The sequence below is a fragment of the Syngnathus leptorhynchus genome, chromosome 9, assembly GCF_054491065.1.
Source record: "Syngnathus leptorhynchus isolate UIUO chromosome 9, UIUO_Slep, whole genome shotgun sequence".
Classification (NCBI taxonomy): Eukaryota; Metazoa; Chordata; class Actinopteri; order Syngnathiformes; family Syngnathidae; genus Syngnathus; species Syngnathus leptorhynchus.
Genome location: NC_141203.1, coordinates 13,056,283 through 13,071,999, shown reverse-complemented (window position 1 = coordinate 13,071,999; position 15,717 = coordinate 13,056,283). Strand labels below are relative to the sequence as shown.

The 15,717-nt window shown below is 47.8% G+C and overlaps 1 protein-coding gene across 3 annotated transcripts in view; it reads right to left on the bottom strand.

The window, feature by feature from the left end:
* adarb1b (adenosine deaminase RNA specific B1b) overlaps positions 1-15,717 on the bottom strand; it is a 38,764-nt gene that overhangs the window by 3,153 nt on the left and 19,894 nt on the right. The window contains exons 3-10 of one of the 3 annotated variants that reach the window (XM_085920108.1): positions 9,947-9,994; positions 9,046-9,857; positions 5,295-5,369; positions 2,724-3,658; positions 2,056-2,170; positions 1,636-1,804; positions 1,406-1,557; positions 523-691 (exon numbers count right to left, since the gene is read on the bottom strand). In XM_085920108.1, coding sequence (XP_085776234.1) covers positions 523-691; positions 1,406-1,557; positions 1,636-1,804; positions 2,056-2,170; positions 2,724-3,658; positions 5,295-5,369; positions 9,046-9,163 — 1,733 coding nt within the window. In that variant the 5' untranslated portion in view covers positions 9,164-9,857; positions 9,947-9,994. Of the gene's footprint in view, positions 1-522; positions 692-1,405; positions 1,558-1,635; positions 1,805-2,055; positions 2,171-2,723; positions 3,659-5,294; positions 5,370-8,639; positions 8,969-9,045; positions 9,858-9,946; positions 9,995-15,717 lie in introns of those variants that run through there. The other 2 variants (XM_085920110.1, XM_085920109.1) reach the window with 2 other exon arrangements.

Below are 15,717 nucleotides of genomic sequence, written 5' to 3'. Positions count from 1 at the left end.
AGAGGGCCAATCAATTGTTCCTCATTAACTCCAGTGTTGCTTTCTTGATAGACCCTATTTTGCCCTCTACTGACTTAGATCCCTCCACGTTTGACAAAAAAAAAAAAAAATCGATAGCACACGTCCGACAAGCTGCAAGAGTAACGGCACGGTGCAAAACAGAACAGGAACAGGAACAAGGCGGGCTGGCTATACAGCAGCAGCAGCAGCGTCCTTCACTCGGCGTCCAATCACTCGGTGCACTGAGGCAAGGTATTACCGTCCCGAGACAAGAGTTATGGAGAACCTCGACGGTTTGCTCGGCAACAAGCGGCCTCGCTTCATCAACGGACGACCCGCCGTCGCCTTGAACGCCGACAGGGACTAAAGACGCCATGATGGCCGCCCGCGCGCAGAAAATGATGGACTCGGCAGGATTTACAGGCCTGAGGAAGTAAATCTAGCTAAGGGGGAGACAGTGGATTTTTTTTTTCCTGGTACTAGCGTCATAAAAAGACTTAAATATGGACAATCAATCTTGACCTGGCAATCTTGTCGCTGCAGGACATGGTGAGGAGCCGCTCCCCCTGGAGGACGCCGTCCCACGTTTGGATGGTGTTACTGGACCTCACGGGTATGGTGCCCTCCCCCGACTCGATCTTGGTCCGAAGCTGACCTCTTGCTTTCCGATTGGGGTGTCTGTCTCCTTGGTCTGGAAGGAGAGAAGCGAAAGGTTGCAAATTGGAGACCTGGTTTTTCTGCCCAGTCCGGTGCTTGGAAATGAACATGAATTGTGACGTGTCCAACTTTTTGAAAGATATTTTTTGCAAATAAATGGATTTTTTCTTATCAAGTGTCGACTCCTTGACAGCTCGGAACTGGCCCGCAATTCAATTAGCTGGCTGGCGAGACATGTGCTGCCTTGTGTTAGCAGCAAAAAAGGTGCAAAACTGACAAGCAATTAGACGGACGGCATCTGCTCGCACTCGTGTTTGGCCGGCTCCTATTATACATTCACCATTGACAGCCATGTTGACTTTGGTACTGCAAAGAATGGCATCAAGTGAAAACCAAAATAAGCTGCCAAAAAGAAAACAAAAACAGCAATATTTGCGTATTCATAGGCTAATTGAATGTGGTTGTTCTCCCGTTGAGGAAAATATCAGGGAGGTTAATCAGTCCGACAGTGAGGGCGGGTCCACGGCGGCTAACAAAAGCGCTAATTAACCAAGGCTCCTATTCAATGCGTCGGATGCTTGTTGCGGCAAATTTGTAATTAAATTGAAGCGAGCGAGCGCTCGCAATCTCAAGGATTACAAACTGTTGCCCGTCCGTCTTAGAAACATGTCGGATAGGAGCAGGAATTCAAATGATTTTTTTTTCCCATCTTAAGCATTTTCAAAAGTAAGCCCCGCCTCCTCGTTACCTTCCACTCCGGCCTCGTGCGGGGAGAAGATCCTGGCGTCTCCGCACGGCGAGGTGCTGATGTAGAGGTGGAACTGAATATTGTCCTTCAGCTTGTAGCCTCCTTTGTCACACTGCACGAAGATGGACTTGTGATGCTCTTCCCTGCTGCCGCTGCGGACAGATCAATGGAGCGGGCGTAAGGTCGCGGACGGACGGACAGACGGACGGAAGGAAGGTGCGCGCGCTGACCTGAGGAAGAACTCCAGCTGAATGTAGAGGTATCTGATAAGCGAGCGTCGGGCGATGATCTCGGCGTGGCAGTCGTTGAGGGCCAGGCCGCGGTCGCTCATGTACTCACCGTTGATGCATTTGGTGCCCGTGGAAACGCAAATGACCTGCGCCTCTTTCACGTCCGTTCCTGACCACAATGGAATGGGGATTAGCGTGACCAGGATGACAAATGAATCAAGGAATAAATCATAAACAAACAAATAAATAAAAGAATTTAAAAAAAACACATACTTTAAAAACATAAAACAACAAAAAAATGTAGATTATCATGACCGGAATGGCATATAAATAAATAAAACTATTGAAAAAATAAATTAAATTAAAAAAAAACAACAACCCCACACTCATACTGTTGCTTGCCGCACAATCTCGATCTACCTGTTGTCATGACGACGCCCGCCAGGACTTTCCGCCGCGCGTGCGGCGAAGTGAAGTTGTCTGTGAGCTCGCTGAACTTATCCACCACCAGTCGAGAGACGGCGTCGGCGAGAACCTGCAACCACATGCGCGCACAGGCGCGCACGCAAATCTGCTGTCAAATCCGCCAGATGCGGCGGTTACCTGTCAGTGTTGAAACACTTGAGGACATTTTTCAACAATTAGGATGAGACTTCTTTTTGCTTCCCTCACAACGTAAACTCTGGATAACTTTGGTGATGCTTCTGCGCCACGAACCTCCAAAATGGCTGCCCATTGAATATCTTTCAAAGTGTCTCTTAAGAGAAAAGATCCGTGCGGTTCAAACTCCAGCGAACAGAAGACCACGTGTTCTTTGACAGCCGCTAAGCTCGGCGACTAATGTGATAGAAAATGACGACCACAGCTGGATGGACCCAAACTGATGAGATGATTAAAATATTACTTTGCCGCTAGCTTGGACTCACCCGCTCGCTCGTCCTTCAAATGACAAGGTTATCGAAGTGACTTCTTAGACAAAAAAAAAATTGCAAATTGTAAATAAAACGCTGCAAGATTTGGAGCAAAAAATGCCCCCCCTCCCCGATATGTCGTCCCCCTAGTGGTGGCGAGCGGCAACAACGTCTTACCTGCGGGAGGTGAAGCTGCAGTCCCTCTCTGGGAATGGGCTGCCTGGACGGCGTCTGGTCCAGTTGCATGTTGAAGAGCGCCGAGAGAGCGGCCTGCGCCGCCCGGGCCTTGGCTAGCTTCTTGTTGCGCCCCGAGCCTTCGAAGGTCTGCGCGTCCACCGTCACCGACATGACAAAATTCTTGGCGTGACTCTCGCCGCTCTCGGACACAAAGTCATATTTCAGGCCCGGCCTGAGTTCATTGAGAATCATGACGGGGTTTTTGCCGCTAGCCGGGGAGCCGAAGGCCGAGGGAGGGGGCAGCGGCGCCTGGGCAAGGTTGCTGCCAGGCGGCGTGGGCAGCGGGTACTCCCCGAGCGAGTTCAAAGCGCCGCCGCCGCCGCTACCGTTGGAAGCCACAAAGAAGGGCTCGTCGGGTACGGCCGGCGTCTCAAAGCCGTTGAAGAGCATGTCCGGGAAATCGGCTTGGTCGGAAGTGAAGTCCGTGTTGACGGTCAGCGTTCGGCCCATGGCCAGGTGCGCCTCGGAGGCGTTGGGGAACTGGACGAAGGAGCGCAGCGCTTTCTCGGCGGCGTTGAGTTTGGCCTTCTTCTTGGTGGGCCCCATGCCCTCAAAGGTCTGTCCGTTGACCTCCACCGTCATGACAAAAACCGGGGCGTGGACCGGTCCCGTTTGGGACAGCAGTTTGTACTGAAGACCCGGTTTGATTTCATTGAGCTGCATCAGGGCGTTCTTGGGCAGGATGGGCCCGGGCGTTTTCTTGCGCTTCTTGGCCCGGAACTTGGAGTGAGCGTGGCCATTGTTTCCCTCCTCCAGGGGGCGCTTTCGAGCGCCCGGCCCGCTTCCATTGGGGAGCTGCTCGGCCACACCCACCCCCTCTTTGCAGGACACGTTGTCCAGGTTTCGGTTTTCCTTAACGTCAGTGCTGCTCGAACCTGCGGTGCCCAGAAAGAGTAACTGACAACGCCTTCGTTGCAGGACCTTGTAAATGCAAAATTTATAGATTCCTTTATCACTCTTTGGAACTGAACCAATGATTTGTGTTCCTGCAGATCGGACTCTCTCTCTCTCTCTCCATTTTAAGCATCGCTAACAGTTCGTCTAGCTGAATAATCTATACTTGAGAGTCTCCTACTTTATGAATCTAGAAACAATCGGACGCTCAAAGTGAAAACAAAAACTGCTAACGTGCTAACGTGCTAATACTGGCCACACGGACTATCTACAAACGGCCAGTTTTCATCCCTTTTATTCCGGACAGTGAAATGAACCTTATTTTCAAATGATGAATCAACTTGAGGCTAAGGTTGTTAGATATGCTGGGGGAACACATATCACTGAGCCCAGTAAGCAAAGTGGATGGAACATTGGCAAAAATTTTCATTTATAACATCCTTCAGCAAAGGCTTGATAGGTTACTCCTTGCGGTACTCGGGAGAAAGAGAGGCCGCCGCAGTGTGCATGAGTGGGACTGTAGCTTGGGTGGAGGGAGGGAGGGAGTGCAGGGGAGGAGTGCAGGGGGTGGGGGGGGGGGTGAGGACCAGGCAAAACGGGAGAGCACATCAAAACCGGGCAGAACCACAGGACTCTGCCGATCCTAAAAAGCTCGGCCGGTAACGAGCGTGACATCGAGCCCGCCCTTCGCCGAAAAAAAAAAAAGGACAATAATGACGTGTCGTCATCCAAAAAGGAGGAAAGTTTCAAATTGGCGGGTCGTCGGTGTGAGCCCGTGTCTCCGAAATCCCCCGGCCCTCCCCCGGCGGTGTTGCGTTGACGTGCCGTTACCGCGGCGATCAAATCGCGCTCACGTCTTAAGACAAGCCAAACCAAAAAACGGGACATCGTTTTCGTGCACTGGAACAGGCACATGCGCTCCTCATAGTTTGCCACTTGACAAGAGAAGGAAAAATGTTACTCAAGGTCAATAGGTCAAATTCAATTCCAACCCAATAGAAATGAATGTAAGATTGATTGGTTACATACAACAACAATTGTGGAGCCTTCAATTCAATTTGGTTTCAACACAGATCAATGCAGTGATCAAGGTATACCTGATCACAAGGAAATAACTTGCATGCAGAATAGAAGAAACAAATGGATGGCATGACATGCTTGCACGTTGACCAAAACACGAACCAAACTGGCCACGGAAGACCGAAAGTTCAACGGCGGAGAGCATCAACCAGCCCATGCGCTAAATGATGGCCGACCAAACAGCTCAAAACATTCTCTGATGCATTACTCGGAGATATTGTACCACAACAATTCTTTTTAAAAAAAAAAAAAAAATAATCTGTCTTTTTTCATTTATCACCGCCAATAGTACTGAATGAGTTAAGAAATGTACTTTTCCCCGTAATGTTGCCACCGCTGCACGTGCGGGTTGGCGTTCCACAATGTGCCGTAGTTTGCTTCCATTTACGCCAAGCAGTAAAAAAAAAAAACACATGATCTGCTACTTTGGGCTTGTACTGATGACACGTGGGAAGAACATCAAAGCAAAGCTTGGAGGACATGCAAGCAAGCAAGCAAGCAAAGGACACCAGAGCTGGCTGGGCCGGGCCGACTCACTCATATTCTCCTCCTCATCCATATCCATGGCGACGGGTTTGTCCTGACCTGAGAGCGGCCTGGGCGCCACAGCACCTGCAAACCAGAGGACAGGACAAGAGGACGGCTTGAGTGCCACCGGGATTGATTTTTGAGTGGCCCAAATTCCCATTCTGGCCCACAGCCGCAATTTGGATCAAAATCGGAAAGAAATAGCGCAGGGAGCAGGACTCTCAACCCGTCACCATGTCAGAGCAGACGCTTTTGGAGGTCGCCATTACAAACTCAGAAAAATGGATGGACTTACGGAAGGAAGATGAGAGGCACAAAGATGGCATTATGCTCGGCGGCGGATTTTCTCTCGGCTCGGCTCGCTGCCCCCGTTGGGCAGTCACACACTCGCTCGCCCGCCCGCCCGCCCGCCCGACTAAATGGGCTAATTAAGCTGGCCTAATGGTGGGTGACAGTAAATATGCTAGCACAATTATCACCCTATTAAAGATTCATATTGCCAGGTCTAATTGAAAATGAAAAGGTGGGCTGAGGGGGAGGGAGGGAGGGAGGGAGGGAGGGAGGGAGGGAGGAGGTCCAGCCGAGCGGAACGCACAAGATTCGTTATTCAATGCGGACGGAGCTTTCTGTGCGGGAATTTGGTCTGTGATCCCACTTGAGTTTGCCAGAGTCTGTATCATCGGAAAATAAAATGTAAAAATACAAAAACCTAAAAATAAAATAAATCAATAAATGTAAAAAATAAAATCATTCAGATACTGGCTGCTGCATTGTGGGAGAAATTCACAAAAGATGTGACAAATGTGGTGACCCTTTTGAAATGTGGCTTTGATTAGGAGAAAGAAGAACAAACTTCATCGAAACTACTGCGAGAGCTGACTGAAAAATAAAAGACGCTTAAAGGTGGCCTTGCAATTTTTTCAGGTTTGACACCACGTGGTCAGCTCGCTCGCAGGTAATTCCGGCCCGCAAAAACAGAAAGATGAGAAAGCGCTCATTTCATCTGCCACCGTCACAGGGACTGTGGGGAAATGCCAGGCTTGTGAGAGAAATGAGAAAGAGCCAAAATCCTATTTTGAGGTGAAGAATAGCATTATGTCTGGGAAAAACGCAAGACAATGAAAAGATCCGCCTGCCCTCTTGGCGTGTTGCGAGCTTCGAACCGGCTCAAAAAAGACACGCAAAGATTAAAAGAAATATAAACGTGATCATTGCCTTCCAATTCATTTTTGCAATCTCATATTTTCAGACTCGATTACTCTTTGGATTATTCTATTGATTCAGGTAATAGTACAGTTATTTATTTCACCGCAGCTTTGCAATCGGCAGCTTGTCGAAAGTCGCAGACGAGTTGATTTGCCGCAGAAGTCGGCCGAATCCAAAAATGGCGACGGGAGAGGGAAGGCGTCAGATCTGACACTCGCTCATTTATCATCGTGAAAGGGTGGAGGAAAGAAAGCCCAGCCGGAGTATCAATATGAATTTTCATTTGATGGCTTTTTGCGGGAGATTGCGTTTCAAAGTCAAGGTTCGCCCAAGCGTGACGAGGAGATAGAGTGAGCCAGACAAAGGGCAGCTGTGCCGTGATGCTAAAGAACACCTTTGTTTCTTTGGGCTAACTGTTCAGTCGATGATCCTTCATCAAGAAAGTACATCAAGCACTTTGTTTTGGTGTCCCCAACTCATTTGTGCAACTTAACTAACGGCAGAGCTGAACGAAATGGATAAAAGGCTGCATGAACAAAAAAGGGGGGGGGGGGTCCACATATGAGGCTGTGGGGGGGAGAAAGTGGACAAAGACAAATGACCAAGGGAAACGGCGTGTGCAGGAGAGGCTGCCTGCCGAGAAGATGCTCAATTCTTTTTTAGGAGGGGAAGACGATCCCTCTTAATGCAGACTGATGGGCGATGCTTCTGAAATTCCAAATTGATGTTTCCAAAGTTGTTTTGAACCAGGGAGAAGAATTTTTGGCCCAACCTTGTTAAGCATCAATATGAGAGCTCGGAGGACGACTGTCTGACTGCAGCTCACGCTCGCTCCCATTCCCTTCGTCAATAAAGCGCTGGCAGCCCGCTGATGACTTCATTTGATTTGAAATGCTGGTAATGCTCCTCGGGCGAGGTCTCCAGGTGCCCCGACCAACACGGTGGGCTCCAGGCCCGTCTGATTGAAAGTGATGGGCCAAGGTAGAGCGGGCCACCCAGTTCCGCCGCCCTGTCAGCACGCCCGCCCGCCCGCCCGCATAGCCCATTATTCAATTTGGCAAGCCAATTAGGCTGCCAGAAAAGATTTGCCTCCGATCGGCACGGCGGATAATACCTTCCCCTAAACGGCATGGTTTGCGCAGGAAGCCTTCGAAACTGGAATCCGGGAAGTCTTCATTAAGGGGGAAAAGAGGGACATTTTGAAACTAAATGATGCTGAATGGACTCCAGTCAAAGAAAATGAAGAGCACGCCATTCGGGATAATTTGGGGCACTTGTTGTTCGCCAAACACTGCAGCATAAAGGTCTGATTGGAAAAAAAAAAAGGAGATTGTGGCCAGGAAACTCTTTTACACTTTTGCCTTTTTTCTTGTTGTTTTCAAGGTTGCTGGGCGTCGTCAAATCGACACCACACTTTTATGAGCTGAAAATCATGTTTGGATTCGACGGGAACTAAAATTGATACGTAAAAGGAGCGGATAGGTTGTACTCCAGACAGCCTAGTGGACTGGGTCAAAGGTCATGACAAGTCCATGAACAAGTTGAAGGACTTTCATCTCGTCTTGATGGAGTGCCCCAATGTGACCTCGCTTTCCCGGTGACGGACGGATGACATTTCTGTCGCCTTCCCTGTGACGGTTCACCTAACTGGCATGAGCAGCTAGCCCAAAGGAGCGCTTGAAAAACGGGACTGACACCACAGCAGGTAGCGGTCTTGCAAAGTTTGAGAGTAGTGCACAAGTCCTGCCTGCTTGGTTGCCGCTTGTCTTGGAGGAAGACGAGGGAGGCCGGCCGGCAAGGAGCCGTGTAATGCTGATAGATGGAGTCAGTCGCACCGCTCAAGGGAGGATCGGGGATGATGGGAAGAAAGAAGAAAAAAAAAAAAAATTGCCGCCTCAGCAGCGGCGGGCTTATTTGGCTCAATGCAGCCACTGATGAGATGAAAAGAGGGGAGAGCGAGAGAGAGAGTGGCAGCCTGCCGGACCATCCATCCATCCATCCGGCCGCTGGGATTTGGACACCTTTGCCACCTTTGCTCTTGGACTTAATCCCCAGAGGAGCAAAGTCAACTTTGTCAACAAAACTTTGATAAGCTTAAAGGCAAAAGATAGAGAAAGTGGCAGAGCGTAAGAAAAGCGCAATGGTCACCTATAGCGGTTGCGTTTCGGAGCTTCTTGACTTCAGCTCCAATCATTTCTGTCGTCCACATTTTTGGGTTACTTCTGGAGCTCCAGTATTGACAACAATTTGAGTTCTTTTATTCCCGTTTCCCCAATTGACATGTGCTAGGCAAAAAAGCTTTGTGACATCATTCTACACAATTCATTCCTTTGATATAATTATGATCAAATTATTTTTAATAATTTATTGACTGCTCGTTTGGAATTCATACAAAAGAGCAAGAATTTGAATATCATTTTTTTTTGGTTATGTTTTGTCACCTCACCGCCTGGACTCATTTTTACGGCATTTTGCCACATTGAGCTATTTTATGTATCAACGTCCAAAATTTGGTACGGCCACAACACAAGTAGAATCCGCCGGGAGCTTTTACCTTTGCGTTGCGAGCGTTTCTTGCGCCTCCTCTTGAACCTGCGTCGGACCAGGCAATAGTAGGAGCCCGGATTGTGCGCGGCGGCGGCGGCGGCGGCGGCGTCGCTTCCGAGAGTCATGGCCGTCTGGCTCGCTAGGCAACGGCCGACCGGTGCTGCCAATCGACTGCTTCCCCTCCACACGACTTTCAGGCAAGTGATCCCACCTGAAGCATGTCTTTGGATAGACTCTGCTCGCCCTCCCCAACTCCCTCCCTCCCTCCCTCTCTCACTCCCTCTCTCTCCCCTTCCTCTCCGTGTTCTATCCTTGTCTGCCCCTTTTCATACAATTACTATCAAATATCAGTGCAAGCTTAACTTAAAGGAGGCATTCTGCAAAAATGAAGAAACATTTTTTTTCTAAACAAATAAGTGGCTAGTGCACCTGCTCGGCTGGGATAGTATCCAAGCGACTACGCCAACATCCACCATACACTTGTAAAATAAAATAATACAAATATCTACAGCAGTTTTTTTATTTTTAAAAAGTGCAGCGTCGCATGAGGATAAAAGGTTGGGGAGATAAATGACTGAAATTCTTCAAGATAAAATATTTGCCCAGGTTCTCATTACATGACATATGATATGTTGATGTCATTGTGTATGTTAAGAGCAGAGGGAAAAAAAATAGGTGGTTTCTATTTTATTATTTGTAATGTTTCATGTTGGCGGTTTTGTTTTCCTCATTCACCGTTAGGGAGCATTTTGGTTTCTTCCCTCATGCAGAATGATACTCTGGCGCCCTCTAGCGGCTTTACGGCGAGCTTCACAATTGCTTCCAACCAGGAAAACGCGGGAAAAGTTGAAATGTTCACCTTTTCAGTCAAAAATGATTGAACTAGATCAGTTGATGATTTAACTCACCTTTGGTTCCGGTTCAAGTTCTTTTTCAGGTTTTGGTAAGAAGGAAACCTGGTGGACACAGAACATATAAAAAAAACAACAACAACTCAGTAAGAAACATGCAAACGTGTCAATAACGCAGATGTGACTTGCACATTTGCAGGTCATCTTATAGAAATGATTTTCTCTTTTTTTTTACATGATGTGCAATATAGATGATGATTTGAGAAGAGTGAATTTCAAATAAAAGCAAGAAAGCCTGTTGTAAAGCTTGGACAGCGGCCATCTAAGTGGCTTCAACTGCCGGCGTCCTATTTTTGGCTCGGAGCGGAAAAATAACAGCCATTGACAAAAACAAGCTTCTAAAAGAGAGAGAGCGGCTGCGGTGGAGAAGAGAGGAGAGGAACGGAGAGGAAAGCCCATCTGTTGGTACGCTGCCTGCCTGCCTGCCTGCCTGCCTGCCTGCCTGCCTGCCTGCCTGCCTGCCTGCCTGCATGCGCCCGCCACAAAACACTAAAAATAGACTCAGCGCTTCCACTCGGAGACTTTGAGACCTCTCTTACGGACATACAAAAACAAAAAGAATGGCACGCAGAGGGCTGACCTCCGCCAAGGTGGAAGTGTTATTAAGGGGGGATGATTGTGTTTGTTTGTTGGTCCATTCCTGGTCCCAATTCCACTGTCAGCTCTTTTTGAGAAGGTAAAAATGGACCTCGAGGCAAAACATTTTCAAGATGATCAATGGCTCAACATGTTCTTCTGATCATCAGATTTTTATCCAGTAGCGCCTGACAACAAAGTGCCTTCGGGCTCGCTACGTTCAACTTGAACTGTGACGTTGGCAATGAGGCGGATGAAAAAAGTTGGATTCATCTGCTGAACGCAGATTTTTCTCGGACTGATTATCTAGCCAAAACACCAACAAGGTCAAAACAAAAACAGTCAAATAGAGCTATGGCGTCGATATGCATCAATGGCGGTGAATGAGTTAAGCGAGCGTGAAACCTAATGACAGGACACGACCTTTTAATTGTCATTGCTCCTCCTTGTGTGACGTTCCAAACCAAGTGGGAGCAACCGAGTAAGTTCCAACTTTTAAAATTGTGTCTGGGAGCTGCCCCAAGATGTTCCATTGGAAGTGGTTGGGAACAATATTAGAGCTGCATTTCATTTGACGGAGGTGCTAAAAACGCTATTGGAGATGCTCAACTTGAAGAAGGGAGGGCGAGAGAGAGAGAGAGAGAGAGAGAGCATGTGTGTGGCGGGCTTCAGCAAGAAATTAGGCCAATGGCCGGCCGGGTGAGCGGGCACTGGCTGCACACAAAGGCGCTAACGAGGGTCCCAACAAGCCATTAAACAATGCCAGGCCGGATCCGACGCTGACCTACATTTGCCGGCAAAGACACGCCCCGGGAGGGAGGGAGAGACGCTCTTTTAATTAACAACATGCTCTATTAAATGTGCTTGTCATGCTTTGGTTATTGATTGTGCGTGTGTGTGTGTGTGCGCCGCTGCGTTCGGCTCAACTCACGAAACAATTGAGATGAAGTGGCCTGCAGTGTTTTTGTTATTCTTGCAAGTGTCCAGCAGAGGGAAGCACTGCGTCAATATTCGTTGCATACTTCATTTTAGTCCAAAATTGATGGCTGAGTTCAAAATTGACCTGCTAAACTTTTCACATATGTTTTGCACAAGCACTTGAAATTTTAATTTACTGCCAGCGGCTGGCTTTATCAAATTATTTCAATCATTCTTAAGTGAAACAGTTACAATAAAAACAACATCAGGCTTATTTCCTACAGAAACGCAACTTTTTTTTGTGCAAGGTTTTAGTTTTACTGACACCTCTGTCGTGGACAGGCCCGCATAGGGATCTGCAAAAAAAAGAAAAGAAAAAGAAAAAAAAACTCAAGACACAGGGGAACTAAGTAAGCACAAACACACAATGTGAAAAGTGCTGACAATGCAAAAAGCTCTCGGTCACATCCTGGACACACATGCGAGTGTGATAAGAGTTTCTGAGTCAAATGACAAAAGACATTTTTAAATGCCATGTTTACAACAAATGGCTGTGGCATAAATGAGCACCCTCATTTTCCTCAAATGTTCTTTTATGTGGGAGGCCTTGTGAAATTCTACATGCGCAAGCACTGGCATGTCAAAGTTAAAAGGTCAACGAGAATAAAAGACAATTTGCAGCAAATTTGCAGCCCTAGCCCATTTGAGAAAACCTAACTCCAGTGGGATTATTAAATCATAAAAAGAATCATAATCAATCAATCAATCAAAATAAAAGAGGCACACGGCACTCTGATGTTTCCAAAATGTTGACATCATTGAATTATTTTGCCCTTTCCTTTATTACCAACAACATGGCGGGCCTTTGCCAATCAGTGGCGAGTATCTGAGCCAAAGACGGCGAGCCAGCACTACTCGTGCGTATTTATCACGCCGTTTACTGCCGTAGCTCGCCGGCGAGAGAGCCACTTATCAAAACCCATCGGAGCAGACGACATTAGTTGGAGCATACACTAAATAATGCTATGTAAACAACATCCATTATCACACACGCACGGCCAGGCCAAATAAGGTTCGCTCGCTTTTTGCCTCACCGTGGGTCTGAAGAACGTTACTGTACGTGAGCACAAAGGCGGCAGACAAAAGAAAGTTTGCAGAGTCAGGGCTTTCCAAACTACGGGCCTAGGGCCCTTTTGGGGCCCACAATCCAAAGCTTTAACAACATTTCTCTTCAGAAGGATGAATTAAGACTTTGGGCTGTGTCAACATCACATCACAACTGATGCACAAATAACCGCTGTCAGCTAACTACACATGCTTCTTGTTTTGCCAGCTGGCCAACAGAGGGCACTAGAGAGTCACCCCACAACTCACCACAAATCATCAAAACCTATTTACAAATATATGTATAGCTATTTTCAGATGTGCAGGATTATGATTATTAATTTATCGTTTGTATGGTGTTCCTGTCTATCTTTCCATGACGACTGCACTGCTCTCCGTATGAAAGCATGTTGGGGCACATCCCCAAATCCCAAACTATTTCCCCTCATCATTGTTAAAGAGCAATTTTTCCAAATAATTCTAATATACATGCGAAATGTAATTTCTCGATGTGTGCATTACAGTAAAAGAAAAAAAATCCAAATGGTGCCGGATATGTTTTCCTGGATGCGTCCCCGGGATGAAATCATTGGTGCACGACAGAAACAGAAGCCTGCTTCTGTTCAAAAGTATCAAAATAGGAATGACTTAATTCTTCCTCTGGGACTCCCGGCTGGGCGCGGCCGCCCGCCCGCCCGCCCGCCCGCCCGCCACCCCCTTCCCTCCTTGCCTTGCCATTCCGGGCACATTTGCTTGCTAATTGAGCCGCTCTATCTTGATTTTGCGTGCTTGAGAACAATGGGCCAGTCTGTGTGTGTCGGATGCATACCTGAGGGCTAAGGCCAAGGCTCTTAAAGAAGGGGCCCGGACGGATAACAACAGTCACGTGCTCACACGCAAGTCGTCGTCACACTCGTTTGTGATGTGCCACCTTTGAATTTGATATATTTTATGGGTCGCCGTCAAGGGAAAAAAAAAAAAAAAAAGGTCCCCACGAAGGTTTTCAGACGAGCGGCGAGCAACATTTTGCTTAAGATTTGGGTAAGAAGAAAATAACTCGAGGGGGCTCCCTAGTATCCTTCAGAACATTGACTTTAAGGTAATACGCCGGTTGCCGTGGCAACCCGGGCGAGCTGGCTGACCTTGCAACTCGCGTGGTCGTGAGTTTTACTCAAAACTAAGCAAGCTTCGAGTTGCAGGAGAAAACTGGCTAGAACTTAAATGTGGACTTCTCGCCATAGCTTAGCAGTGAAGAAAGAAAGAGTCTTGAAGAACATTTGCATCAGAATCTTCTGTACGGCCGTCGAATCAATACGCTGTCAACATTTCCACGGCGGCATACATTTCATCAGCTTTAATAAATGTGATTGTTCCTTCTCAAAGACAGTTCATCTTGCTAACCCTGTTCCTGCTGCTGCTGCTCCACTTATTACCAAATGAGCGGCAACTAACTTGACATTTCCTTTCCGTTGGTGGCTTATGAAATGTGCGCCTGTGCAAACAAAGCAGGTAGCCAGCCCTTTTTGGTTTAGAGAAAAAAAAGAAAAGAAACCAAGAAGAAGCTCATTGTTCAAGGTTATCAATCAGTCAGGCTACAAAAAAAAAAAAAACTCAGCTAGTCGCTTCCAAGTGAGCTCATGTTTAAACATTCCCAGTGAAACGTAGCTTAGCTGTCAGCGTGTTCACCGTCTAACGGCGTCTGTTTGTTGTTCGTGATCATCGCGGTGACGTCTGTGAACATTCTATTCTGCTCCGGAGATTTGCCAAAAACAACCGGTAGTCCATTTCTTACAGACAAAAAGCAAAGGGCAGTTTTTTGCTGAGTCATTGCTTTCTGCTTTTTCCATTGCGTTTGTTCCGATGCCGCTTGAAGACGTCGACTCGCATCAACTTGCGGCCGTGTGCTTGGGCGGCAATTTGTTCAACACGCCCATTCGAAGGCTTCCACTTTCTTGGCTGAGGCCGACCGACCGCTCGACTGGCAAAATGGCCGCCGTGTGAACTAGCGGCGGCTGTTTCCCGGTATTCCTTCCGCGTGATGACCCCGTTAAAGCTGAGCACGCCCAAATGGGTACAGAGCAGCGGTTGGGGGGGATAAATAAATAAATGGATGAATGAATGAATGAATGAATGAATGAATGAATGAATGAATGAATGAATGAAAAGCGCACAGCCAAGCACCGACCCAGAAGCAAAGCAACCTGAGGCCTCGCCATGCTCCCTGGAGGCAAAAGCCTTCATCTACGTTGACATCACGAAAGGGGCACTCGTCCGTCTTTCTTATTCTACTGGTTGGTTCTGGTTTCAGACGACTTTGTTCACTTTTCCAATCGCTCTGATAAAAGCGCTTGGGGCTTCCCCGCAGTGCTTCTATCGAGATAGGTGCTCAGAAGTAGGACGAGCCGAGCCATATTGTGTTTCCCTCTTTGTGTCACAAGAGGATGCAAAATCAAAAGTATCCTGAAAGTAGGCCACATCTAAGGACAGACTTCCTTTAGCTTTAGCGTTTGGCTTTGGTGAGTGACTCACAGCCGTTGGGCCGATAACTCCGACAATCAGGGGAAGACCGACACACGTGGACGGACGGCGCAGTCACGCCGCTACCAGTTGGTGACTCACCGTCGTTGCGAGCGGCCGGGGCTCATCGACACGAGCTCCGTCATTACCCTTCCCGCTCTCAAAGTGGGACAAACAAGATACAACAAGCCCAATGAGCCGCCCGCGTCGAGTCATCCAATACGAGCAATTTTTACAAACAACCAGCGGGAGCCGAGATTGGGACAATCATCGTGTGGAGAGGGGAGCGCTCCCTCGGTCGCTCAGCCCAACACAGCAAAAATCTAATCAAATAAAGATTCAAGTCTTCAAGGAATGCAAATTCCTTTTTTTGCGCCATTTGGCCAAGACCTAACTTCTCATGGTGAAGGTATTTCAAGCAATGGAGCGAGCGAACGCCAAGAGCTCCTTTCTGGGAGCACAAACACGTTGTGAGGCCAACTGGAGCCATTTTTCCTCCAAGTCGTCAAAGGGCACATTCTCGGATGCGGCGGAAAGATTATCATCCCCAGTGACTTGTGGCGTGCGTGGAGAAGAGTTTCATCTCCAACCTTTAACCCGAGAGGACTCAAAGTGTAAACAAGAAGCGACATTTTTGCCGTTTGCTGGTGTTG